The 26,073-nt window shown below is 61.7% G+C and overlaps 4 protein-coding genes across 8 annotated transcripts; 3 read left to right on the forward strand and 1 right to left on the reverse strand.

Annotated features, from left to right (window-relative positions):
• The first annotated feature begins 10 nt into the window (after positions 1-10).
• On the forward strand, positions 11-7,601 carry AP1M2 (adaptor related protein complex 1 subunit mu 2). Of its 3 annotated transcripts, none has more exons than XM_019486167.2 (12): positions 11-576; positions 1,244-1,400; positions 2,046-2,113; positions 3,372-3,502; positions 3,929-4,040; positions 4,377-4,503; positions 4,923-5,071; positions 5,529-5,600; positions 5,775-5,933; positions 6,434-6,559; positions 7,032-7,107; positions 7,434-7,601. In XM_019486167.2, the coding sequence occupies exons 1-12, from the start codon at positions 535-537 to the stop codon at positions 7,454-7,456; spliced, it is 1,242 nt and encodes a 413-aa protein (XP_019341712.1). In that variant the 5' UTR covers positions 11-534; the 3' UTR covers positions 7,457-7,601. The 3 variants fall into 3 exon arrangements, with proteins under 3 accessions (XP_019341712.1, XP_019341713.1, XP_014461743.1); XM_014606257.3 differs by having other exon boundaries at positions 13-576; positions 3,929-4,076; XM_019486168.2 differs by lacking the exon at positions 6,434-6,559 and having other exon boundaries at positions 3,929-4,076.
• A 1,389-nt stretch (positions 7,602-8,990) lies between these two features.
• CDKN2D (cyclin dependent kinase inhibitor 2D) lies at positions 8,991-11,144 on the forward strand. Of its 2 annotated transcripts, XM_019486162.2 has the most exons (3): positions 8,991-9,158; positions 9,273-9,454; positions 9,782-11,144. In XM_019486162.2, exons 2-3 carry the CDS (start codon positions 9,311-9,313, stop codon positions 10,139-10,141), a joined length of 504 nt encoding a protein of 167 aa, XP_019341707.1. In that variant the 5' UTR covers positions 8,991-9,158; positions 9,273-9,310; the 3' UTR covers positions 10,142-11,144. The 2 variants fall into 2 exon arrangements, with proteins under 2 accessions (XP_019341707.1, XP_014461742.2); XM_014606256.3 differs by lacking the exon at positions 8,991-9,158 and having other exon boundaries at positions 9,168-9,454.
• A 941-nt stretch (positions 11,145-12,085) lies between these two features.
• On the forward strand, positions 12,086-21,797 carry KRI1 (KRI1 homolog). Of its 2 annotated transcripts, none has more exons than XM_059732357.1 (19): positions 12,086-12,227; positions 12,529-12,596; positions 13,050-13,158; positions 13,833-13,932; positions 14,178-14,235; positions 14,342-14,391; positions 14,667-14,760; positions 14,938-15,012; positions 15,517-15,641; positions 16,675-16,801; positions 17,206-17,301; positions 17,888-18,058; positions 18,393-18,465; positions 18,789-18,883; positions 19,145-19,277; positions 19,657-19,787; positions 20,268-20,332; positions 20,619-20,714; positions 21,195-21,797. In XM_059732357.1, the coding sequence occupies exons 1-19, from the start codon at positions 12,146-12,148 to the stop codon at positions 21,571-21,573; spliced, it is 2,127 nt and encodes a 708-aa protein (XP_059588340.1). In that variant the 5' UTR covers positions 12,086-12,145; the 3' UTR covers positions 21,574-21,797. The 2 variants fall into 2 exon arrangements, with proteins under 2 accessions (XP_059588340.1, XP_059588341.1); XM_059732358.1 differs by having other exon boundaries at positions 13,053-13,158.
• A 380-nt stretch (positions 21,798-22,177) lies between these two features.
• ATG4D (autophagy related 4D cysteine peptidase) lies at positions 22,178-25,902 on the reverse strand. The gene is made up of 11 exons (XM_059732359.1): positions 25,768-25,902; positions 25,125-25,338; positions 24,973-25,056; positions 24,345-24,518; positions 23,933-24,215; positions 23,772-23,836; positions 23,573-23,691; positions 23,249-23,327; positions 23,024-23,100; positions 22,814-22,933; positions 22,178-22,707 (listed from the first exon to the last, which is right to left on the reverse strand). Exons 2-11 carry the CDS (start codon positions 25,318-25,320, stop codon positions 22,531-22,533), a joined length of 1,374 nt encoding a protein of 457 aa, XP_059588342.1. The 5' UTR covers positions 25,321-25,338; positions 25,768-25,902; the 3' UTR covers positions 22,178-22,530.
• Positions 25,903-26,073: the final 171 nt, after the last annotated feature.

Below are 26,073 nucleotides of genomic sequence, written 5' to 3' on the forward strand. Positions count from 1 at the left end.
CTGCTGCCGCCTCGGGGGAGCGCTGGGGGGCCCGATCCTGCGCAGCGCCGGGCACAGGGAAGGACCCGATCTTGGCTCGGGGTTTGTACAGCGCCAAGCACAGCGAGGGCCCCGATCCCTGCTCAGGAGCTGAGAGAGGGGCCCAATCCCGGCTCGGTGTCCATACAGCGCCGAGCTGATGCAGGGGCCCGATGGGGGCGCAGGGTAGCGCCAGGCATGACCCCGATCCCTACTCGGGGACGGTACAGCGCCGGGCACAGCGAGGGCCCCGATCCTGGCCAGCGCCGAGCGCGGTGAAGGGTTGATGCCGGTCCAGGTCCGTCCAGCACTGAGCACAGATCTCGGCTCAGGAGCTCAGCATGGGCCCAAACCTGCCCCCACCCCGGCCCCCCAGCGCCGTGGAGGGGGATCCGGACTCTTCTGCCCCCTCGGGGCAGATCGCGGGGCTGCGGCCCCTTTAAGGCGGCGCTCACCTGTGCTCACCTGCCCAGGTGGCTGCGGGAGGCGGAAGAGGGACCGGGCCGGGCTGGGGCCATGTCCGCCTCCGCCGTCTTTGTGCTGGATCTCAAGGGCAAGGTGAGCCCGGAGTTGGGGGTAGACTGGGCCCCTTGCCCCTGGGACCCTAAGGGGAAGTCAGGCGTCCTGGGCCAGGCTGGTGCTGGGGGTGCACGGAACCCAGGTGGGGGGGGGCCCTGGGCTCGAGCCCTGCCCCACTGCGGGGTAGGGACCCAGGTGCTGTGGGTAGCAGGGCTGAACCCTGACCACCCCCAATGACTGGGCTGGGGGGATAGGGCAAGGCAGAGAACCCAGACATCCGGATTCTTCCCCCCCTCCCAGGCCTGCCCTGCTCCCCCTTGACCTGGGAAGGCCATGAAAGGTTACATCTAGGCCCTGGGTAGGGCCTGCTGGCACCAGAGCCAGACAGTCAGGAAGTTCCCTCAAAGATGCTGGGGGGGGGGGGGGGGGGTTTCCAGAGGGTCTCCTAGGGTAGAGGGAGGATTCCCCCAGAGGCGGGTGGGGGTGTCTCTTGGGTTGGGCAGTCTCCCTGGGCAAGGGGAGGATCCCCCAGAAGCTAGTGAAGGGTCTCCCAGGGTAGGTGGGGGGGTCCTCTGGGGTAGTTAGGGGTTCCCCTTGGGGCTGGGTGGGTTGGGGCCCCTGGGGTGGGGGTCCAGGATACCCTTGGGGCTGATGGAGTTCACCCAGGTTGTGGCCTGTGCCCACACTGCTCCCCTGATGCCCACAGCCACTGATCAGCCGCAACTACAAGGGGGATGTGGACATGGGTGAGATTGAGCACTTCCTGCCCCTGCTGGCGCAACGTGAGGCCGAGGGCACACTCACCCCACTGCTGACCCATGGCCACGTCCACTTCCTCTGGATCCAGCATGCCAACCTCTACCGTATCCTCCTGCCTGCCTGCCTGGGACACAGGTGTCTGTCCCCCACCACTTTGCTCCCCAAGTGGCTGGAGCTATCTGGCCTCTGAGAAGTGTTGGGGGGGGGGGAAGCATGGGGGCTGCCTCCTCCCTATATGCAGGGGAGGTATGGTCCCCCCTGTGCCCATGGTCCTAGATGTCAGGTAGCCCAAGCTGGGGGGATGCCCCAGTCAGACCCCAGATGCCAGCCTGGGGTTGGAGGCAGGGAGAGACCCAGCTACATGTTCCCACCCCCCAATTACATTCCTAGGACTAAATGGTGAGCCCAGCTGTCTGGGCTCCCACCCCCTGCCCCCTAGCTACACTCCAAGGACTGAACAGAGAACACAAGTGTCCAGGTTCCCAGGTCCCCCCCCAAAACTAGCTGGGTGTTGTGGGCAGCTGCATTGGGGAGGAGGGGGGGGGGGGCATGGCCTCTGCTCCCTGGCAGTTTGGGGCTTGTAGCAAACCCCATGGTGCCTACAGTCCTGGATGTGAGGTGCCCTGACCCAGGGCATTGCCCCAGACACCTGATACTCATGCAGGGGGTTGGGGGGGGAGAGTTGGGGGGGGATCATGGGTGCCTGTGAGTCCCTGCTGCCCCTGGTGGCTTCCTTAACCTGCCCCCAGTGGTGGCCACGACACGGAAGAATGCCAACGCCTCTCTGGTCTACACCTTCCTCTACAAGATGGTTGAGGTGCAGAGGCAGGGGATGGGGGTGATTCAACCTCTTGACCTGTGGGATGGTTTATCCCGAAATAGATGGCATGCTTTAATCCTGGGATAAAATAGGTTTAATGCTGGGATAGGATGGCGTGACTTAATCCTGGGATAAAATGTTTCTCAATGCTTTACTCCCAGAATTTATCCTGGGACCAGAGGTGACCCAAGCAGGGTGTGGGGCCCAGGGCAAATCAGCCCATGCGGTGCCCCACCCCCACTCTGATCCCACGGGCCCCGGACCCAAAGAAGCTGCCACTGTTGGCGGGCAGGGAAGGTAGCAAGCAGCTGGACGTAGAGCTTCCGCCCTACCCAGCTCTGCTTCACAGCAGCTCTGCAGGACCCCCCAAAGCGTAGGACCCAGGGCAATTGCCCTGATTAGCACCCCCCAGGGATGGCCCTGCCTGGGACAAAATGTCTCTAGATGGGTAAAATGGTTTTTGTCTAATTCTGAGAGAGTGTGTGTTAATCCTGGGGAAAAATGGTTTGGTTTAATCCTGGGATAAAATGTTTTAGAGGGTTTGCTTTAATTCTGGGATAAAATGGCTTGGTTTGATCCCAGGATAAAACAGGATCTTAATCCCTGGATTTTTCCTGGGATTGAATCAAGTCATCTAAAACATTTTCTCCTGGAATAAGATGGTTTGGTTTTAATCCCAGAATAAAACGGTGCATTTTAATCCTGGGATTTTATCCTGGAACAAGATTTTTAGATGGTTTGTCTTAATTTCAGGATTTAATCCTGGGATAAAATGGCTGGATTTAATCCCAGGAGAAGGTGGCTGCTTGCAGTTTTAGAGCTTGACAAGATTTCCATGGCAGGCTGGGGATACCTCCAGCCTCTAAATCTCACTGAAAGCTCTTACTGGTTTATCCCTGGATAAAATTCGCTTGAAGCCTGGGACTAAAACTAAATGGGGGAAACAGTTATCTGGGGTGGCTGATTTGTCCCTGGTTCTGACTTCCAGAACAGAGCTGGAAGGGCAATTGACCCCAGTTAACCTTTGATTGTCCTTGGCACAGCTGTTAATTTGGATATGCACAAATATTTAAGTGGGAGATCAGGGACTTGAGGGGTCCTGGTGTGAAAGGGGGGCAAAAATGGAGCTGGGTTTTGAGGCTGGGGTTTTGGGTAAGATGGGGCTGGACTGGGTGGGTCAAGCCAGGACTGGGCTGGGGGAGAGGTCTGGGACCCCTCTGCCTCGCCCTTGCCAGCTGGTGGCCTGCTATTGCAGGTCTTCTCGGAGTATTTCAAGGAGCTGGAGGAGGAGAGCGTCCGAGACAACTTTGTCATTGTCTATGAGCTGCTGGACGAGCTCATGGACTTTGGCTTTCCTCAGACCACAGACAGCAAGATCCTGCAGGAGTGAGTGACCCCTGACCCCTGAGTGACCTCCTTCAGCTGGGCCTGGGACCCCTGCCCTCACTCACTAGGCTGGGCCTGGGCTTCCCCAAGTGAACCAACCCCTCACCAGGCCTGGGATCCCTGACCCTCAAATGCCCCCCACCCCGCAGTGGCCAGGCCTGGGACCCCTAAGTGACCCCCCCAGCTGGGGAGGTGGTCCCAGACCTCTCCCCCCTAACCCCCACATGACCTCTGGGCCCGGCCTGAGGCCCCCAGGGGCAGGGCTTGGCTTATGGCAAGGCCTTGCAGGGGCAGGCGGACAGTTCTCTGGCTCTTGGGCAGGGGTGGGGGAGTTCTGGATGTGCCCTACAGGGCCGGGGGGGATCTCGGGGGCAGGGGGGTGCACAGGGGCACTGGCCACATCCTGCTGAGCTGTGGCTGTCCCAGGTACATCACCCAGGAGAGCAACAAGCTGGACACAGGGCGGTCGCGGGTGCCAACGACAGTGACCAATGCGGTGTCATGGCGCTCGGAGGGGCTGCGCTACAAGAAGAATGAGGTTTTCATTGATGTCATTGAGTCTGTCAACCTGCTGGTGAGAAGGTCTGGGTGGTGGTGGGGCTCGTATTTCCCTGTCTTGAATTTGGGACAGAAAGTTTCAGATTTGGGAGTGCTTTTGGGGCAAAGGGAGAAGCTGGCCTGGCCCTCACCCCCACCAGTGCTCCTGATCCCTTCATCCTCAAAGACACCCCCCCAACCCCAGCCTGATTACCTTGGGATTCCCTCCCTGCCCCAGCTGTACCCCGGAGCTCCTCTGCTTTCCTACCACCACCTAGGGGCAGGGGCTGGGGAGTAGCCCCGACCCAGGCTGAGTGGCTGGCATGGGGCCCTACAGGTGAGCGCCACGGGCAGCGTCCTGCTGAGCGAGGTGGTGGGCAGCATCAAGCTGAAGGTGTTCCTGTCAGGGATGCCTGAGCTGCGCCTGGGCCTCAATGACCGCATCCTGTTCGAGCTCACTGGCCGTACGTCCTGGGGCACAGGAGGTGGGGTGGGGGGACAGGAGAGGGTCCTGTGGGGGATGAACAGAGCTGGGGGGAGGGGTAGAGGGGACACCCTGCCCTGGCCCAATCCATTGCTCTGCTCCCTGCCCTATACCCCTTGTCCCATTGGCTGCTCTACTTTCTGCTTCCTACTCCATCTACTGCTTTGCTTTCTGCTCCATGCCCTGCACTCCCTGCCCCATCAGCTGTTCTGATTTTCCATTCCCTGCCCTGTGACCCCTGCCTGATCTATTGCTTTTCTTCCCACTCCTTGCCCCATCCGCTGCTCTGCTTCTTGCCCTGTGCAGGTGTTAGGGCCGACTGCAACCTCCCCTCCCCTCCCCCCCGCCACAGTTCCCCCAGATGCCCCCCCAGCTCATAGCTACACTCCCCCCACCCAGGTCCAGGTGGCAAGAACAAATCGGTAGAGCTGGAAGATGTGAAGTTCCACCAGTGCGTGCGGCTCTCGCGCTTTGACGCCGACCGCACCATCTCCTTCGTGCCCCCTGATGGCGACTTTGAACTCATGTCCTATCGCCTCAACACCCAGGTTGTGGGGGGCAGGGAGTGGACACTGGGGTTCTCTCCCCAGTGCTGGTGCAGGAGGGGTTGAAGCGGGGTAGGGGTTGGAAGCCTGGACACCTGGGTTCTCTTCCCCACCCTGGGTGGAGAGTTGGAGCCAAGGGGTTAGGAGCCTGGATGGCTGGAGTCTGGAAGGTTGTGTGGGGTTGGGAGCCCGGACACCTGGGTTTTGTCAGCTGTGAGAGGGAAGTACCTTTGTCAGAAGGTATTGGGAACCTGGATGCCTGGGTTCTCTCCATGTCTGGGAGGGGAATAGAGGCTGGAGGGTTAGAGCAGTAGAAGGTTGGAGCCTGGGTGCCTGGATTCCCTGTCCCTTCCTGTGTGACCTTCTCTCCCAGCTCCTGTGTGTGTCGGGAGTGGATGGGGGGGGGGGGGAGAGGGGGGCTGTTGTGACTCCCACATTTCCCCTTCTTCCCTCCCGGCAGGTGAAGCCCCTGATCTGGATTGAGTCAGTCATCGAGAAGTTCTCCCACAGTCGTGTGGAGATCATGGTCAAGGTGAGTCAAGGGACGCCTTGCCTTGTATTAGGAACCTCTTGTATTAATTCCTTGAGGCAATGACCCCAGCAGGTGGCCTGGGGCTGAGTCTGGTTGGAAGGGGGCAGGAAGAGTCCCTCGACCTGGTTGGGCAGGGAATGTGCCCCTTGACCTTTGCTTTCTGACCCTGGGCAGGCCAAGGGTCAGTTCAAGAAGCAGTCAGTGGCCAACGGGGTGGAGATCACAGTGCCCGTGCCCAGTGATGTCGACTCGCCCAAGTTTAAGGCCAGCATGGGTAGCGCCAAGTATGTGCCCGAGAGGAACGTTGTGCTCTGGAGCATCAAGTCCTTTCCGGTGAGGCAGGCCAGCTTCCTGGGTTCCCTCCCTCCTCTGGAAAGAGAGGGGAGGCAGCTGGGGGGCTGGATGCCTGGGTTCACTCCCTGCTCAGTGTGGGGGAGAGGGACTAGGAGCATGCACACCTAGGTTCTCCCTACTCCAGGTGGGGAGTAGGGGGCTGCGGGTGGGTCTCCAAGTCAGAACTCCTGGGTTCTCTCCCTGCTGGGGGAGGGGAATGGGAGCTGGGAGCTTGGATGCCTGGGTTCTCTCCCAGCTAAAGGAATGGGGTGGGGTGTGTGGGAGGTGGGGTAAGTGCACAGGGATTGGGGTCCTGGATGCCTGGGTTCTTTTTGCTGTGGGAGGGGAGAGGGGGCTGGCAGAGTGAGGGGACTGGGACCTCCTCTCCCAGATGGGAGGAGAACCCAGGTATGTATGAGAGCAGGCACTTGGATGCCTGGGTTCCCTCTGACACTTGGCAAGGGTGGACCCTGTGACCTCTCCCCGCCCTGTGCCGGCAGGGTGGGAAGGAGTACCTGCTGCGCGCGCACTTTGGGCTGCCCAGTGTGGAGCGGGAGGAGGATGAGGGCCGCCCGCCCATCGCTGTGCGCTTCGAGATCCCCTATTTCACCGTCTCAGGCATCCAGGTGGGCCAGGGGTGGGGCTGGGGTCCCAGGAAGGCCATGGTCCACACCCTGACCCAGGAATGGGAGGGTGTCCCTGGACCATAACCTATGGCACTTTCCCTGTGGTGACTAGGGGGATAGGGTCCGTGGACATCCCTCCCTCCCTCCTCAGCCAGCCTGCAGTCTCCCTGATGCAGAGATCCTGGGAGGGAGAAGACTGGGGTGGGGGTCTGGGGTCATTGGGGGGGGTGTTGGGAGTGTGGGGGCATTTTGGGTGGGGGGCATTGTCAGGCTGGAGAATATCCCTTCTCTGCAGAGTTGTGGTCAGACTGGTGCTCTGGCATGTGCCTCAACTTCCCTGCTCTCAAACATTTGGGGGGGGGGGAGGGGGAGAGCAGCCTGTATCCCCAGCAGCTGCAGGACTGGATTAGTGCCCTTCCACCTCCTCCCCCCCAGCCTGGGGCAGTCCCCCCAATACTAACCTCCCCCCCAGGTTCGTTACATGAAGATCATTGAGAAGAGTGGGTACCAGGCTCTGCCCTGGGTGCGCTACATCACCCAGAGTGGGGGTGAGTCATGGGGTCCCTAGGCCTCTACCCCCCCCAACTGTAGTAGGGGGTTCCTGGCATGTGTGAGGGGCATGTGGGGACTTTCAGCACATCCCCCCCAGCCTTAGTGGGGGGCATGTATCTATGTATGGGGCACACCTAAGGTGTGGGGGGCACCTGTGTATGTGATGTTCTCTATGGGAGAGGTCTCTCAGGGTGGGAGGGCTGCAACCCTGGGGGGGGGGGTGTGTGTGTGTGTGTGTGTGTGTGTGTGTGTGTGTGTGTGTGTGTGTCCCCACAGCTGCCTGCAGTCCCTCTTACTCCCCTACTCTACTCCCACCTCCCAGACTACCAGCTCCGGACCAGCTGAACGCCACCACCCAGTGGTGGAGGACCCTGCTGCCTCCAAGGCCTGAGTCTAGCACTCCCCTCTCTGCCCAGCTACCCCCAGGGGAGAACCCCCCCCATATGTTGCCCTGCCTTATCTGCTGGTTTATAAACAGAATGTGACTGTTTCCCTGTGTTCTGTGGGTCTTTTGGGTGGATTGGGGGCAATAGGGGGGCTGGGTTTGTCCCCCCCCAAAGTCTTGCATCTCAGGCTAAGTCCTGCTCCAGGGGTGGGGGGTTGAATGGCCCCAGTGGCTACCAGGCCTGGGATGGAGTGGGGGTGTCCCCCAGCAGTGAAGAGCTGCCTCCCCACTCTACCTCTGGGGCCTTGGCTTGGCAGCTGCAGCTTGGGGGTCTCCATCTTAGTTCCCCCCATGCCCCCCTCCTCAAGGCTACTGTGGGGGGTGGAGCCAGGGCTGGGGCTCATCTAGGTAGGGGGAGAGGGCAGTGCATGCCTGTTCCTGCACCTGTGGGCGGGTGCTCCTTTTGCCCATGCCCCATGTAGCCAGGCACCATTGCTTCTAGAGGGAATGTGAGGCAGCCACCTAAACTGGAGCAAAGTGTGTGCCTGCAGCTAGAGCAAAGCTGTGGGGGTGAGTCTCCATGGAGGGAGGTTGTGAGGTTGGGGTCTTCTGGTTTGGGGGGGGGGTCACTATTGGCAGGGGCATTCTCCTCCAGCCTGTTGCAGTCTGTCCCTAGGGGCCAGAAGCTAGCATCTGCCTCCCTTTGGGGGGGGGGGGGGAAGGGGGAGAATCATGGCCTTTGTCACTCCTCCCTGTGTGAATGGGTGGGGGGGGGCAGCTATTGGAGCCTCTGAACTGGCAGGGTGTCCCACTGTCACAGTTTATGGAGTTCATTGGAATAGGGGAGGAATCGTAACCCATAAAGTGTGGGTGGGGTAGGGTCTCAGCCCTGGGAGTCAGTGAAGTGGGGAGGAGTCCCGCCCCAGGGGGCTGGGGTGTACCCCTATGGGAGGGGGTTGAGGGTGTCAGCGGGGTGGAGGGTCTGCCAGGGGGCAGAGAACCTGTGTCGGAGTGGGGGGGGGGCACTACATGGAGCAAGGGGACCCCAGACCTAGGGGCTGCTTGGGGGGATCCATCCCAGAGAGGCCGTGGGGCGAGTCCCGGGTGGGGGTGTGTGTGTGTGGGGGTTCAGCTCCGGGACCCCCGTGGGGAGGGGCTACGGGGTTCCGTAGGGAACGACCCCCGTAGGAGCTCGCGGTCCGTGTGGCGGGTCCCGCGCGGGGACCCGGCATCCCCCGTAGCTTCTCTTCCCCCGCTGGGGTCACGGCAGGTCGCGGGGGTCGTGGCCTCGGGGGCCGCCTGCCCCTTCCCGCCTGAAGCAGCGTTTGAATCGGCGCGGTCCGCCCCCTGCCGCCCGCCCAGCGCCAGCCAATCAGCAGCCCGCGGGCGCCACCAGCCTGCCCGGAGCCGCGCGCTGATTGGGCGGAGCGGCTCCGACTGGGCGGGGCGAGGGGGCGGGGGCGTGGTTAGAACGCGGCAATATAGCTACAATGTAGCCGCTCGGGGGCTGGACAGACACACCCCGGCGCCGCCACGTGGGCGGAGTCCGCCCAGCCCCTGCCCCGCCCCGCCCCGCCCTGGATCGGGCCCGGATCGGGACCCCCACGGCGCAGCCGAGCCCGGTGCCCCCCGCCCGGGGCCGCAGCCGCCAGCGGACTACAGGTGCCCGCGGGGAGAGGAGGGGAAGGGAAGCGGAGATCTATCTGGGCCAGGGGTCCCTGGCCGGTGCAGCGGGGACCCGCTGACCTGTCAACGCGGTGTCCGTGCCCGCCTCAGGTCCTACCTAGCCCGGCCCGGCCCGGCTCGGCTCTGCGATGCTGTTGGGGGACGAGCTGAGCGGTGGGGACCGGCTGAGCAGCGCGGCGGCCCGCGGGGATCTGGCCGAGGTGCGGCGGCTGCTGCGGGACGAGCTGGTGCATCCCGACGCGCTCAACCGCTTCGGCAGGACAGCGCTGCAGGTGGGGACTAGGGTGGGCGCACCCCGGAGAGGGCCCAGCCCCTGGGAGGGATATCGGGGGTCCTCGGCCTTGTCCCCGTGGGGTCCCTGCTGCCCTATGTGGGGGTGGGTTGAGGATAGGAGGCTGGTTCCTGGGGGGTGAAGGGGATGAGGGTAGGATCTGGGGGGTGGAGGGAGGAGCCTCAGTGCCCACTTGTTACCCATGCTTCCCCTGGGTGGTGGTGCTGATGGGCACCCAGCAGTGGCGGGGGTGGGGGGAGGCAGGTAGGACTGGTGTTGTGGGGGGCAAGGGCCCAGGTCCTTCTCCTTCACCCAGCTCGCTTTCTAGGTGATGATGATGGGCAGCATGGCGGTGGCACAGGAGCTGCTGAAGCAGGGGGCCAGTGCCAACGTGCAGGACGCAGGGGGGCGGGCACCGGCCCACGACGCAGCACGGGGGGGCTTCGCGGACACACTGCGGGTGCTGCTGGAGCATGGCGCCGATGCCAACGCACCAGATGGCACCGGGGCCCTGCCACTGCATGTGGCTGTGGCTGAGGGCCACGCACCTGCTGTGGCTGTCCTGGCACCCGTCTCCGACCTGGGCCGCCGTGATGCCCACGGCCGCACCCCCCTCAACCTCGCCCAGCACCTCGGCCGGCCTGGCATTGTTGCCATCCTGGAGCAGCACTGCCCGGGCCCTGCCTGAGCCTTGGTGGGGGTGGGGTGCTGGGTCCCTGGCCTGGGAGGGGGTGCTGGCATGGAGCTGGCTCTTGCCAGCTGCCCCCCCATTCCCTCTCTTGCCCCTGTTCCCTGTCCTGTCCCCCTGTGAAGGTCCTCCCCATTTCCTCTCTTGTCCCCTCTGACCCTTTCCCCACTGCCTACCTCAGAGTTTAACTTTTACTGTTGTTTCTATTTATATTTTTTGGGGTGTTTCCCCCTCTCCCACTGGAGCTCTCCAATGGGGGTTCCGCCTGCCCCCCCATAGCAGGGTGGGGGGTCTGGCCTGGTTGCCTTGGCCCCAAACTCAGGTTTCAATCTGGTTTCTACCCAGAAAAATCTGATAGCCCCTGCTACCCCCAATCTGCTTTTCCCTCAACAGGTGGAGGAGGGGGTCTGTCTATGTTGTAGAGCCCCCCAACCTCCTCCATCAGCTACATCCACCCCCATAGAGTATTGTATTGGTCTGGGCTGGTTTGGATTGAATGGGGAAGGGGGTGAAGGGATCAGTCTGATGGGGAGGCTTCGGTCTCAGGGTCAGGTGCTTGGTGCTGGGGAAGAACACCTGCCCCCCCCCCCCCCCCGCCGCGCCAGTCTGGGAGCTGGGCAGTTCATAGCTCCCCCACCAGCTGCAGGTACCTCCAGGCCCACTGGGGGTGGCCCAGATGCCATGTAGCCTCCCAGACTCTCCACCCCAGGGAGCCCTGCTATGGGCTGGAGCTCGGAGGGTGGGGGGAGCATCACAGAGCTCGGGCCCTGATATTGGGGCCCTAATTCTCCTACCATAGCCTGTCTGTGCCCACCCCCCACCATCTGTGCCATGGTCTGTTACCTGGCTGCATGCCTCAGCTGGGGGGGAGGGGGGTGCTTTCTATTTGGGGGAAGTGGGGTGTGTTGGATGGATTGGTGCTTTTAATGAGCTCAAAGCCGCTTCTATTTATTGGGCGCCGGGATAATTTAACGATTTTAACCATTAAATTAATATTTGCCAATGGTGACTGCTCTGCTCTTGGCCAAGGGTCCCTGTGCCCCCTTCTCTCCACCCCATTCCACTGGGTGGGGGTCTTTGTGTTCCCTTTAATCACCCTAACCCCACACCCAGCAACTCTGGGCAGGAGATGCCCCCCACCAGCTGGCATGAGGGCAGCAGAGCTGGACACAGAACCCAGGAGTCCAGGGTTCCCCCTGGAGTTCTGCCCCTATTAAGCCACATTTATAAGCCCCTTGCCTAGGATGCCCCCAAAGAGCCTCTGCCCAGCCTCCGTCACCTCCCCATCACTGTGTGGTGCAGCTGGGGAAACTGAGGCACAGCAGGGGCTAAGTGATATGCCCTGGGACACAGGGCAGTAGCCTCAACCTCTGCTCAGCTGCTTGCAGCTTCCGGCCCCTCTCCCAGCTAGGTGCCCCACCCACTCCGGGCACCGACATACTCCCCCCCGTCGGACGTCACGCTGGGCACTGAACCTAGGAGTCCGGGCTCACCTCTACCCACTAGGCCAGCTTCCCCCCAGCCCTGAAGCCGGATATTTGGCCATGCCCCCCAGTAATCCTACCCGATTGGCCCCCTTCTGCCTGTGCGCCCCCCCGCTGGGGGTCCTGGGGACCAGCCCCCCTCCCCAGTTTTCTCGCCAGCCCCGGCCCGCCCCGCCCCGGGCGTGGCCCATGACACAGCAGGGAGGGCGGAAGGAAGCGGCATGGGGCAATGCCGGGGGGGCTGGGGTGGGGCACCCAGCTGTACCCCACCCCGCAGCTGCCGGGGGGGGCAGGAAGAGGCCGCAGCTGCGTGGGGCGGAGCTGTGCGCCGGAACACGTCACTTAGCCCCGGCCGGGCCCAGGCAGGGGGCGGGGCTCCCCGCGGGGGGGGGGGGGGGGGCCGGGTGGTCAGCGCACTCCTGATTGGGCGGTGCGACGCATACCGGGGCCCGCTGACGTGACCCCACGTGACCGTTGACCCGGAAGCGCTTGGCGCCCACGTGTGCACAAGGGGAGGAAGATGTCTGCGCCGGCGCTGCGAGTTAACGAGGCCTTCGCGGAGCACTATGGCCAGTACCGGCGGCAAGAGGAGCTGCGTCGGCGTGAGCCTGGGGGCGGGGCTAGTGCGGCCCTGGCTTGGCTGGGGGGATAGGAGTGGGGTTAGACGAGTCTGGGGACCCTGGGGATGGGGTCAAAATGTGGGGGTGGGGCTAGGCAGGATGGGAGCGGGGCTAGGGAGCCCTGGGGACGGGGGTGGGGGGGGGTCTGGTTGAACTGGGGCGGGGCTAGGAGCAATTGGGAGGGGTGGGGCTGAGGGGACCTGGTGGGGGTCTGCGAGGTGGGGCTGGGGTGGGGAGGCAGGAGATGCCCTTGGTCCTTGATCCTCTTTCTCCTTGCCACCAGTGCAGGCACGCTATGGAGCAGATGCCGAGAGCTCCAGCTCCGAGTCAGACTCAAGTGGGGATGACGTGGTGAGGGATGGGCCGGGGGCGGGTTTGGACACTTGGGTTCTCTGCTAGTGCTTTGAGTGGGGAGGGGAGCAGGGGTTAGGAGCCAGGATGCCTGAGTTCCCTCCTTACATGCTTGGGTTCTCTTCTCATCCTGGGAGGGGGGAGGAGGTGCCAGGGGCCTGCACACCTGGGTTCTCTGCCTCCTGGAGAAGGGTAGGGCAGGGGACTGAAAACCCAGATGCTTGGGTTCTTTCCTTGTGCTGAGGTTGGGAGGGAGGAGGGGGGAGGTATTTACAAACCTGGATTCCTGGCTTTCTTGCCAGCTCTATTTTTTGCTGTTTGTCAACTTCTTTGTGTGCCTGTTTTGCCTTGGCTATAGCTGTAGAGCAGGGAATAGAGCAGGGACTTGAACTCTGGGGCTCTGGTGGGCAAAGGTCAGAGGGTGCTGGGAATCATCTCTGCCCCCTTTGCCAGCAGGACCTGGACCCCCGACAGGACCGGGACTTCTACCGCACCCTGGGGCTACTGAAGACAAAGGACCCGCAGATCTACCAAGCTGATGCCACCTTCTACAGCCAGGAAGGTATCACCCTCATCTCTGCCAGAGCTGCAGTGCAGGCCTGAGGACCCAATTTCCCTGCCCTGGGTCATAGTAGCTGGCCCCAGCACGAGCTGTGTTCTGCAGCCCCCTGGTCTTATCCTGCAGGAAACCTGAGCAAGGCGTTCACAGCCTCCAGCTGGAGATGGCAGGGACTGGGAGCCTAGATACTTGGATTCTGTCCCAGCTCTAGGATGAGAGTGGGGGTCTTATTATTGGCAGAGGGAGCAGAGCGTGAGCCCCAGGACTCTTGAGTTCTGTCCCAGGATGAAAGTGGGATGTAATGATTTGGAAGGGATGCGGGGTGCTGGAAGCCAGGACTCTTGGGTTCTATCCCAGACTTTGCTGTAGTGCTGGTTTGGGACTCTATGCCTGGCCGGATGTGTCTGGGATCGCTTCCACCCTCAGCCACCCAGTACAGGGTCCTGCTGATAGAGCTGCCCTGATTTCATCCCCAGAACCTTCTGGTGGTGAATCTTGCTAGCAGCATATTCCCTTCCAGCATCCGGGCAACACAGGAACAGGGGGGTGCCTAGTGCTTCGGGGCGTACCTTCCCCCCCCCCGACCTTGGTACTTGAATCCCCTGGGTCCTTGGTCCCTGCCCCCCCCCCCCCCAAAGGGAGCCTCCAGCACTGATCTGGCTCTGGTCCTGTGCTAGAATCTTCCTCAGAGAGTGAGGAAGAGGTGCCGCAGAAGAGGAAACAGAAACCGATGTATCTCAAGGACTACGAGCGGAAGGTCATCCTGGAGAAGGAAGGGTAAGGCTGGTGGGGGGAGGTCCTCTAGCTGGTGGGGAACATGAGGCATCCCTAGGGCTATTGGCTCCTCCTGTTAAGAGGTGCAGGGAGCTGGGGAGGGTTTGTAGGGCTGTGGCAGCCTTGGGGGGGCTTTGCCATGGGGGCTGAGACTGGCAGAGAAGGAGCTGGGGGTGGGGGGTGTCATTTCTCCCCCAATCCCAACCCCACCCCTGGGGCTGGTAACTGATCCTCTTTGTCTCCTGCAGCAAATACGAGGATGAAGAGGACGAAAAACACGAGGAGGCCACAGCCCAGAGGAGGAAGGTGGGGATGGGTCCTGGCTCCACCGTAGAAGCAGCTGCATTTTTTTGGGGGGGGGCTCCATGGAGTCAGGGGCTGAGTTGACCCTCCCCTTGTTTCCCCCATGTAGAAAGCTGCCTCCAAGACCTACATGGAGGAGCAGCAGGAAATCAAGCAGAGGTGAGGGAGGGAAAGGGGGCAGGGTTGCGGATTGGGCTCCTCAGCATCCTGACTTGGGGGGGGGGGCGGGAAGGAAGGGTGGCATCTTCCTGGGGGGAAGGGGCAGGTAAGGCTTGGTTGGGGAGCGGCCCAGCCTTGGGTAGGGGGGCTGGGCCAGGGCAGACACTCTTAGAACCCACTGAGGGGGGCAGGGTTGGGGGCACTAGGGCTGGCCAGGTTCCCTGGGGGGGACCCTGTATTTGCTCCCCTCTGTGCTGCATCCTGTCTCTGTCCAGCTTCCGGCCCTTTGTGGCTGACAGTGAGGAGGAGGAAGAGGATGAGGGCAGCTCGGCCCTGCTGCGCCACCGCCCACAAACCACTGAGGAGAAGGTGAGGGCTGGGGACCCTTGGGGAGGGGGTGTTTCCATGGGTCCTGGCCCTGTGCCCCTTTGGGTGGGGAGCAACTCTATGCCCCTCTTGTGGGGCCTGTGGGGGGCCAGCTCTGGGCAGATGAGGCCCTGATGGGGTTCTCTCCTCTCCTTGCCCCTGCCATTGCCCCCTCCCCAGGCCCGTGAGGAGAACGACTACATCACCTGGCTGAAGGGACAGACAGACACCCCAGACCAGCATCTCCAGGACCTGGTAAGCCCCCATCTGCCCCCCAGGGCCTTCAGCCCAGAGCCCATATGCCCCCACTTGCTTTTGCTGACTGAGGATGTAGGAAGGGGTTGGTGCATGGGGCTGGGCTGAGGCTGGAAAGAACTCAGTTCACTAGTGCCCCAGCTCCAGGGCCTGGTGGCGGAGGGGGTGGTGCCTAGATGGGGCAGGTCTGTGCCCTCCTTGTAGAGTCTGGATGGGGGGTCCAATCATGGGCAGACAAGGCCTTGACAGGGTTCCCCTGCCCCCCTGTTGGGAAAACAGGAGCTGCTGGAACCTCTCTGCCCCCCTTTCTCCTCTCTCCCACCCCCATCTGGGGCCCTCAGAGCCCCCAGACCAGCCTGAGTGGGGGTTGCACCCTCCTTCCCGCCAAATCCTTCTGGCTGAGGAGGTGGGGGAGGAGTGCCTGGAGCTGGGCCGAGACCTGGATACAACTCACATAGCTAATGCCCCAGCTCTGGGGAATGACCTTTCCTATCCCAAACCCAGGCCCCACTGAAGGCCTTCTGGAGTGACCCGGCACTGGAGCCTGGGGAGCGGTTCTTGCGGGATTATATCCTCAACCAGCGCTACAATGAGGAGGATGAAGAAGATGGGGAGGAAGAGGAAGGCCAGTAAGTCTTGAAGGGGGGTCATGGAGCTGAGGCCTGGTGAAACTGGCTTCATTGATGCTCTGGGGGTGGTGGTGTGGTCCCATGGGCTCAGGATTGGGGTGGCGGAGCGACTGGCTGCAGCTCCCCAATCCAGCCAGCCCAAGGACTCACCTTGTTGGTTGATGCAGGGCCAGCTGGGGTGCTTGGGTCAGGGGGTTAGAACCCCCCAGGGGTTCCAATGCGCACAAAATATGACTTTCCGTGACACAAGACATTAGACATCTTTCCTCCACACCCCTAGCCTCCTCCCCCCCTCCCAAAATCGGAGCTAGAGTCTGAGCCCTCCGAGATTCAAGCAGCGCCTCCTTATTGGGCGGACCACTCCCAACCCAGCCACGTGCTGCTGCACTGGCACAAAGGAGCCCAAGTTCTCTAACTCTTCCTGGAAATGATCCAGATTCTCGTGTGATGGGGGAGCAGGGTGCCTGGAGGGGGATCAGTACGTTGGTTCTCATGTACGGCTTCCTAGGAGACAATCGCAGGCGCAGAATCACCCACCTACCCTTCCATTCTTCCCAAACTCTGCTATCTCACTTATCATCGTGGGCTGACATTAAAGCACACACTGAAACCTGTGGCCCCTGGCGGGGGAAGCCCCTCTGCTGGATTCACCTGTCATGGTGCAGCTTGATCTGCAGGCAGACGGAAATCGCGGGTGAATTGCAATCCTCCCATTCAGGGGTGGGCGGGAAGAACAAAACCCACCCAAAGAAATTTTTAACATATCAGATCCAGGCAAATAACACAGCCACGTAACTGTCACACATCCACAATCCTACCCCTCCTCATGCTCAGTGTAACCTATCTACCCCCTGAACATGGAGTCTCCCCCTGCGGAGGGGCTTGTCAGTCATGTCTAGCTCTGGGGTGGGGTGGGAGCTCTGGCTGTGCTGGGTCCTGCATTGATCCAGGTTGCTTCTTCACAAGGGTTCTGGGGAGGGAAGGGAAGAGGGTTGGGGCTGGGGTCTCCTGATGTGGCCCCTCTCTGTCCTAGGGGTCCCGGTCCCCCCCTAGGGCTGGGCCTGGCTGACTCATCGGATGAGGGGGAACTGTTCCTGCAGCGGCAGGATGACTTTGAGCGCCGCCACAACTTCCGCTTTGAGGAGCCTGACAGCCAGCAGGTGAGCGGAGGTCCCAGGGCCCCATGCAGCCACCCCAGACCCCCTGGGACACCTCAATTCCCTTCATGACCCTCAGACCTCCCAGGACCCCGCCAGTCCCCAGAGAGAGGGTGGGGCAGGATAAAACCTAGCATCTCCAGAGCAGATAGGGCCTGGTATCGTGGTGGGCACCACGGTTGTGTGGTAGTGTGGGGCCCAGATGGCTGAGTCCTTCCGACATTGTGCCCTGTATCGTGGGGGGCAGGAGTGGATGCCTGGGTTCTACAGCTGCTGTGCCCTGTGTTTGGAGTCCCAGACACAGGGGTCTTTGAGATGTTGCCCTGTATTTGGGAGGGCCCGGATGCCTGTGTTCTTGGGGGGCGGGGGGGTGTCAGATCTGACTGGCCCTCCTCCTCCCCTCCAAGGTGCGTACATACCCCCGGACCATTGCAACCTCAGTGCGCAGGAAGGATGAACGGCGCAAGGAGAAAAGGGAGCTGCGGCAGGAGAGGAAGAAGAAGGTGAGAGCCTGGATTCCTGAGTTCTCTCATGGATCTGGGGTGGAGGACCAGACTATGGTGTTTAGTGGGGGGTTTAGGAGACCCAGATGCCTGGGTTCTTTGGTGGGGAATGGGGTCTTGGGGTGCAGAGCAGGGGTGGGACCTGGGACACCTGGATTCTCTGCTGTGCAGGGCTGCAGGTGCAGATGCCTGGGTTTTCTTCTGCTCTGGGAGGAGAACAACGGGGGCTTTGGGGGTTAGAGCAGGGGTAGGGGGTTGAGAGCCCAGGTGCCTGGGTTCTTTCACAGCTCTGGGAGGGAAGTGGGGGTTTGGGGGGGTCATGAGATCCAAATAGAGGTTTAGGGGGAAGGTGAGCCCAGATGCCTGGGTTCTTTCAGAGTTGGGGTGGAGGCTGCTGGATGAGAGTGGGGGGTCTGGGAGCCCAGACACCTGGATTGTTGGGCAGGGATATTGTCCAATGGGATGAAGCAGGAACTGGCAGCTAGGTCCCGGGCCACCTGGGACCTGTGGTCAGCTCTGGGTGGGCCTGTGGGGTGGGGGGAAGAGCTGGCAGGTGCAGTCAGTGACGATGTTCATGTGTCTTCAGGAGCGGGCACAGCGACAGGAGGAGCTCAAGCGCCTGAAGCGGCTGCGGCAGCAGGAGGTGGCGGCCCGGCTGGCACAGCTGCAGGAGGCAGCGGGTGGGGCCCCTGTCCCCTTTCATCCTGCCCACCTTGAGGGTGACTTCGACTCTGCCCAGCATGACCAGCTGATGGAGGCCAGTCCCTGGCTCTGGACACCTGGATTCTTTCCCCGGGGGGATGGTTCTGTCCTGGATGCCTGGGTTTTTTCCTGGTGGGGTGTGGACTGGGCATCTGGGTTCTGTGGGTTCAAGCAGGGGAGCCCCAGATGCCTGGGTTCTGCCCCTGAGGTTGGTGGGTTGGAGCAGGGGGGACCTGGATACCTGGGTTCTACTGGGTCCGGTGGGGGGCTGGGAGCCTGGATTGTGCCCCTGGGGCTGGTGGGTTGGAGGAGGCAGCAGGGAGCCCAAATGCCTGGGTTCCCTCCCATGCTAAGCTAAGCCCAGCCTCTCATGCTCCCTTCTCCCCCAGGCATTCTTTGGGGCAGAGTTCTATGGGGTTGCTGAGGAGAAGCCACAGTTTGAGGAGGAAGATGGGGTGGATGGTAGGTGCCCGGGGAAATGAGCTTGTGCAACATGGCCTCATGCGATGCATGAAAGAGTGCCTGAGCCCTTGTGCAACACATGCCTTGTGTGATGGGAGGGGCTGACCCCATTGCCCTGTGCTAGGGGAACCTCCTCTGATTGACAGGTGCAGGCAAATGAGCACTTTGGGTGGGGGGCCCTTCCTGGCCCCTCCCACAAGCTTGGTGCTGTTGTAAGTGGCTGTTGCATTCCAGCCCAGAGCTGGTTGCATCCTGGGGGGGGGGCAGTCTGAGGATCCCAGTATAACCAGTACCACAGACCTGGCTTTGTCCTCTCTCTGCAGATGCCTGGAACTGGGATGACTGGGCTGGTGTGGGGGGGAGCAAGGGGCCAGGAGGAGGCAGCAGCGAGCCCCACTGCGAGGACCCCAACTTTAATGTATGTCCCTGGGAGCCCAGACACCTGGGTTCTTTGGGAGGGGATGGGGATGGGGGGGGTGAGAGCAGGGGGGTTGGTAGCCTGGCTGCCTGGGTTTTTGCGAGGGGTGGGTGATGAGAGTAGAGTCTGGGGATGCCTGGGTCGTCTTTCTGGGTCCAGTGCTTTGGAGCCAGGTGGCTTGGGAGCCCATATGCTTGGGTTTTCCCAGTCCCAAGATTGGAGCAGGGAGTGATGGTGCTTTTGGCCCCTCCCCCCCCACAGATGGATGCTGACTATGACCCCTGCACAGCCACCCCCACCCCGCACTTGCAGCAGGCTCCACTAATGGGCAAGCAAAGAAGGAAGAGCCGATTGGCCAAGGCTTTGGAGCGGGACAAGCCGACCTTTGACCCCAGTAAGCTCCCTCCCCCAGCCCTGAGGCCTGGGACCCATCCTCTGCCAGGGGACAGAATGGGAGCCCAGATGCCTGGGTTTTCTTCAGCTCTGGGAGGTGGTGCAGGGTCCAGTGATAGGAGCAGGAGGCCCTGGGAGCCCAAAAGCCTGGGTTCTGTCCTGGCTGTGGGTGGGGAGTGGGTTAATGGGTAAGAGCAGGGGCCCTGGGAGCCTGGATGCTTGTGTTGTCTGGAAAGGGGGTGGAAGCTGGTTTAAGAGCAGCCTGGACACCTGGGTTTCATCCCCAGTGTGGGGTGGGGGCTGGGAGCCTGGCTTCTTGGGTCCCCTCCTTGGCAGGCACCATGGGGATGGGGGTTTGTGCTGACTTCTCCTGCCCCCAGGGGCTGGCACCTTCGAGCAGTATCTGGATGAGTATTACAGGCTGGACTATGAGGACTTGATCGGGGACCTGCCCTGTCGCTTCAAGTACCGCAGTGTTATGCCCTGCGATTTCGGCCTCACCACTGAGGAGGTATGCTCAATGCCAGAGTTCTTTCCAGCTCTGGGAGGGGAAGGGGCTGGGGGTCCTGGGAGCCTGCGTTTTTTTTCCTACCCTGGGGGGTAGGGTTGGGGGAGGGCAAGGGGCTAGAGGCCTGGATTCTCTTCTTGTTTAGGGTAGGGTCTAGAGTGGGGGCAGCCAGGAATCCGGACACCTGGGTTCTTCCTCTGCTCAGGAAGGGGAGAGCAGGGCGGGGAGTGGGAGCCTGGGTTCTCCCCTAGCTCTAGGAGGGGAAGCAGGTCTTTGGGAGTTGAGAACCTGGACACCTGGGTTCCCTCTTGGGTTGGGGCGGGGTCTGGGTGGTGAGACCTGGGGCAGCTGGGAGCCTGCCCTCCCATGAGCCTGGGAGGGGAGGCAGGTGCAGGATGCCTGGGTTGTACCCCAGCTCTGGGAAGGGTGTTGAGAGTGGGTACTACTGCTCTGTGCTCATGGCTGGACACCCCCCAATCTCAGGTCCTGGCCGCGGATGACAAGGAGCTGAACCGCTGGTGCTCCCTACGCAAGACTTGCATGTACCGGTGAGGGGGTAGGGCCTGGACCCCTGGGTTCTTCTCCATCTTGTGAGTGCAGGGGGGGGGCAGTGTTCTGTGGCCTAGACACCTGGGATCTATTCTTCAGCCTGGTAGGGAGTTGGGGCCCAGATACCTGAGTTCCCTTCCTGACTCTAAGCCAGAAGCCTTTGTTCTTTGCCTGCCTGGGACTTGGTGCCTCTGTCCCAAGTTGTCCCCTCAGCGGGGTTGGGGGGTGGGGGACAGCTCCTGGGACCCCTTCAGCACTGAGCATCTGTTCCCCTACCCTCGGCAGGTCGGAGAAGGAGGAACTGCAGGATCAGGCTGCCTACAGCCTCAAAGCCCAAGACCCCCGCAGGAAGCAGCAGATTCTGTCCTCTCTCTCAGCCAGGTATGGGGTGGGACAGGACTCCTGGATTCCCTGGAGGGATGGTGGAGTCTGAGGGTTCACCTCCTCTTCTCCTGCCCTGATCTCCTGGGTCCTCTGACTTTCCCAGTCCCAAACTTCTGGGTTGCCTGGTAGTGCACCAGGGCTGGGGGAGGGGAGCTCCAGAAAGGCCACTCTGTGCTCTTACTCACTCCCACCATTCCTGGCACCTGTGTTCCTGGCCAAGGGCTGTCAGGCTGGGTGAGGCCTGGAAGTTGGGGAGCAGCAGGGTCCCCCCTGGATTGCCACCCTGCCTTGCTAGCCCTGAACTGGGTTCTCTGGAGGGACATGGAAGAAGGGGAGTGCAGCCAGCTCAGCTCTTGGGCTCCTGGGTCCCATGACTTGTCTGGCCCATCTTCTGGTTTCTTGCTGGGGCAGCTGTGCCAGAGGTGAGGGGGTGGTCCTAGAAGAGCCTGCTGCTGAGTTCCACACCCATGCACACAGGCAGGAAGAGGCACCACAGTTGGCATCTATGCTATGTCCCAATCTGGGGAAGAAACGCCAGGATAAGCTGCACCCCCCAGTAGTGCCAGGGGCTGAGATGAGACCCAGGGAAGAGGAGGATGATGCTGAGGCTGTGATGGGGCTTCAGATGCCTGTGGCTACCAACTCCAGTACAGCTGAGCTAAAGGTCAACAAGAGGCGACATGGGAGTCGACGGGGGTTCCGGTGGGGCCCTGTACGCTTGGGCAGGCACCAGTTCAGTGGCCAGCGCCTGCAAGCTTTTGGCCTCAACCCTCGGCGCCTCCGCTACCGCCAGTTGCTGCGGGACAAGAGAAAGGGGAAGAAGCCTGGATGCCCAGGTCCTGCTGCCAAGGCCTAATCTCTCCGTGTGTGTGTGTGTATAGGGCATTGCTTAAATCCTGGAAGATGGAGGGGGGTACATTCAGCCAGACTGGGACTGTGGTATGGTCCCTTCTTCCTGCATTTTGCTGATGGCAGTGGCTCAGACACATGGGTCCCTCTCCAGCCAGCAGCAGCAGTACTGACCTCTACTGGGGACAGGGCTATGGTTTCTTTAATAAAAGCCTCAGGCGTTTCACTGCAGTTAATGCCTCTGTTCCCTTCAGCAAGGGCCACCAAGCCTGTACCCACTTTCTAGATCCAGCTAAGAATTCAGGCTTGACATTGCAGGGGAAAGAGTCAGTGTTATCTCCTGGGGGCATAGAGACTTCAGCCTAGTCTTAAACCCTCCCATTAATTTAAAAGAGGGTGGACTCTAGCCACCCCTCCCAAGCATAGGGAGGGACCTGGACACAGCCACCTGGAGTCACAGCTCCCAGGGTTCTGCTGTCTGCCTTAGCAGTGCCTCCAGGGCTGGGGCCAGGCCTCATGCTGGTACAGACCCTGCATAGCCTTCAACTGAGCCTTGCCCTGGCTTCCACCTCAACTTAACCCTGCCATGCCCCAGAGAAGGCACCTGGTCCTTACCTGCATTAGCCTTTAATTCCAAGGGCAAGTCACAGGTGGGGGGGGAGGTGGGGTGAGACAGACAATAAATAACCCCAGACAGACCCCCACAGCATGAAGCAAACCCTGATACACCCCCCCACCCCATGGGCAGTAATGTCATGGAAGTGGGAGAGGCTTCACCTTCACCATGGTCCCTGCTCCCTCCCCCCACTTGAGAGCAGCAGCAGCACCAGCTCTAAACCCTGAGGAGTAAGAGACCTGGGCCAGGCACTGTACATTTCCAGTGTGAGTTATGGCCACAGACCACCCCCCCACTCCCCTGGCTCTGTTTGGTGGCCAGTAGGGGGTTGGGGGATATCAAGTCAGATCACAAGAAGACAAAGTCATCAGCCTCTGGCTTCTTTCCCTTGCTACGCCTCCCAGGACGCAGGGCAGGGAGAGGGGCCAGGCGGGAGCACAGCTCCTCCAGCCCATAGTCCTGGGCCCGGCCATCCACCACAGAGAACATGGGGTACTTGTCCTTGGTAGAAGCAGCTTTTAGCACCTGAAGGGGGGGTGGAAGCAGGATTAGGAGGCAGCAACCATGCCCAGCAGGGGAAAGGGGGGCCTGAGTGTCTTCCCCACCTCCCCACTATCTCAAGACCCCTCACCTGGGCTAGCTGGGCACAGAGAGTATCCAGATCCTGCCCGGCCTGGGTATAGAAGCCGATGGTGCAACTAGGATCCATCTTGGCGAATGCCATCTTCCGGGGGGAGCCGCAGTGGTAGGACTGGGGGAGAGGGAGAAAAAGGGGCAAAGTGAGGGTTGGGTGGGAGAAGGGCAGCTTCTGGAGCTGGGGAGGGTGCAGAGACATACATACCTCCAGTGGAAAGCACTCCTGGCTGGTGTCCACAGAGGGCTGGCAGTAGTGCGGGTCCAGGTACAGCAGGTAGTCATCTGGAAGGCAGTGCAGAGACCATCAATTTCCACCCCCGCCCAAAAAACTCTGGCTGTTACTCCCAGGGCACCAGGTGTGGACTGTAGGACACACAGAGTCCAGATACCTCCAAGACTCTTCCCCCCCCCCAGAAGGGGTGTTCCTTACCTTGGAAGCCGACAAAGTAAAGTGAGTGCCTGGGCCGCCCCCCAATGATGCCCAGGCAGGCCTTCAGCTTCAGCAGCTCCTGGGGACATAGCACAAAAGTGGGGAACAGGCTCCACCTACCTTAAACACAGCCCTGAATCCCCCCAGGCCTGGCCCTGGCCCCAGCCCCCTACCCTGCTGGGAGCTGGTTGCAGGGGCATGAGGGCCACATCAAGACTATGTTTTGCCCCAGGGCTGGTGAATTCCCCGGTTCAACTCCTGACCTCATCCCTTATGTCCGGCTATTCCCCCAACTTTTGGGACCCGCCCCTGCAACACGCCTACCTTCACACAGTTTACATAAACAGGGTTCAGGGTCTCTCCCCCCAGGCGCATGGGCACCAGCACGATGACAGCACCAGCTGCCCCTCCACGCAGCAGGCCAGCCACATCCCCCTTGTACACTGCAGGAGGGCAAAAGGATTTAGGAACCTGGGATGCTTACCTCACCTCCCCCATCCCCTGCTGGGGGTGTGCCACTCACCTGTGCAGTCTTGAGACACATAGATGGCCAAGTGGCTGGTCCCAGGGCTGCTCTCCACAGCTCTCCTAGGGATTTGGAGGGGGGGGGGTGCAGTTAGAGGCGTGAGATGCACTGCCCCCCCACAACCCAGCCCCACCTCACTCCCTCTCACTTAGACTTACCTGAGGATGTGGGCAGCGATGGAGGGGCCGTACCAGTCCCCAGCCTTCTTTCCAGAGCCGCGACCCAGCTCCACCAGGCGGTGGATGCCAAATGGGGCCTGCGGGTGGTCGGCAAACCAGGAGACCAGGGTGCGGTGCTGCTGTTCTTCCTCCTGCTGCCGGGGGCTGAGGCTAGGCACAGCAGCGGAAGGCCAGAGGCGCCAGCCTTGCTCGGATGCCGCAAGCTTCCCTGGCTCCATCTCCGCCAGGCTAGCACTGAACGGGGCATCTGGCCAGGTCCAGTCTGGGGAGGGCAAGAGGAGCCCTGTTAGAGCTCCCAGAGTCAGGATGCTTGGGTTTTTAGCCACTCCCGGGCAAGGCAGGGCAGGGCTCGAAGGGGTGGGAAAAACGGCCAGCTCTGGTGTCCCCTCACCTCGGCCGAGGACGTGAAGCAGCAGCCCCTGGGCAAGCAGCATCTGGGCACTACGTAGCATACAGCCCCAGCCACAGTCTGTGCTCCACAGCCCGCTGCCCAAGGGAGGGAAGTCACGGCGGTAGGTGAGCCACAGGCGTGAGGCGAAGTCTGTCTGGAAGCGCTCCACAGCCTCTGCCAGGCAGTGCAGAGCCCCTGTCACTTGGGGGTATGCTTCCCCCCCCCCTCCAGGCACCTCCTGGGGGAGGTGGCTGTCCATCCCCCATCATCTCCTCCTCCCCGCTATCACCTCCAACAGGACCTCCCCCCCATCACTTCTTGGGGGGACCCCACCACTTCCGAGGAGGTCCTCTGCCCCCTCAGTCACCTCCCAAGAGGCCCCAGCTCCCCTCCCATCAGCTTCCAAGGGGACCCTGCCTTCTCCTCCTGCCCCTGTCACTTCCTGGGATCCTATCTCCCTGCCATCACCTTCCAGGGGGCCTTGTCCCCCTCCCTGTCACCTCCCCTACCCCCAATCACCTCCCAGGTAGTCCCCACTCTTCACCATCACTTCCTGGAAGCGTACCCTGGGCTTCCCATGGCTGGGGGGCCCCAGTTGTTCTCTCTCATAGCAACCCCCAGGGCTCACCCTCAGTGTCCAGACGATAGTCACGGCCGAAGAGGTACACAGGTGAGTGCTTGCTGAAGTGGGTCTTGGTCTTCACTGTCCAGCCTGAGGGGCAGAGGGGACTATGAGCTGGGACCCCTGGTGCCAGGGACCCCCTGCCCCCTGGCACTTACCATACTTGACGTTGTTCCAAGCAGAGAGCAGCCGGCCCTTGAGGCGGTCTACCTCGTCTGGCTCCCCACCCTCCGCGCAGCCCCCCTGGGTGCCCCCAGCCCGGGGGGCACCACGCTCCTCTGGGCTCCCATACTGTGCTGCGGCTGGTGACACCGAATGCATGGGGGGGGCCACGGGGAGGGGAGGCAGCCGCATCGCCGGGGGGTGGAGCAGCTGTAGGGAGAGGAGGGGGATGGGTGGTGGGGGGGGGGGCTAGCCTGCCACAAGCCCCTGTGGACCCACCTTGAGAGCCCCTTAATCCCCCCTGGCTGCTTCCCCCTTGATGCTCCCAGCCACACCCCCAGGCCCACTTCATTGTCCCAGCCCTGCCCCCACCCCATCACTGCCACACAGACCAGTTCCTCCAGCCCCTGGCTCCCCCATCCACTACCCCCAGCCCCTCCCCCACCCTGTACGAATCCCCCAGCCCGCAAAAGCCCCTCCCTAGTTCCTCCCCCCATAGATTCCCCTAATAGCCCCCCAAGAAACTCCACCAAAGCCTCTCCCCCCTGCCACCCCCAGCAAATCCTTCCAACCCCCCTCCCCCACAAAGATCCCCGATATCCCCCAGCCCCCAAAAGACCACCGCAGCCCTTCCCCCACCTGGGCGGGCTATGGCGGGGGCGGCGCCGCCGCTCACTCGCTGCCTGCAGGACCCCCCGCGCCCGGCGCTGCTACCACCATCTTAACTAAGGGTGCCACACCCGGAAGTATCTGCCTCGCGTCTGGCGGAAGTGCCCACCCTGGCGCCGGAACTAGTCCTGCCCGGTGAGGCCGCGGATTGGCTGGGCCCAGGGGTGGGCAGGGCCGAGAGGCTGGGTCAAGGGGTTAAATGAGGGGCGGGAGGGGTCTTGGTTGGGCAGGAGGTGGGGTTAGAGGTCGATGTTTAAAGTTCAAGGATCATAGGTG

The sequence above is a fragment of the Alligator mississippiensis genome, chromosome 8, assembly GCF_030867095.1.
Source record: "Alligator mississippiensis isolate rAllMis1 chromosome 8, rAllMis1, whole genome shotgun sequence".
Taxonomy (NCBI): Eukaryota; Metazoa; Chordata; order Crocodylia; family Alligatoridae; genus Alligator; species Alligator mississippiensis.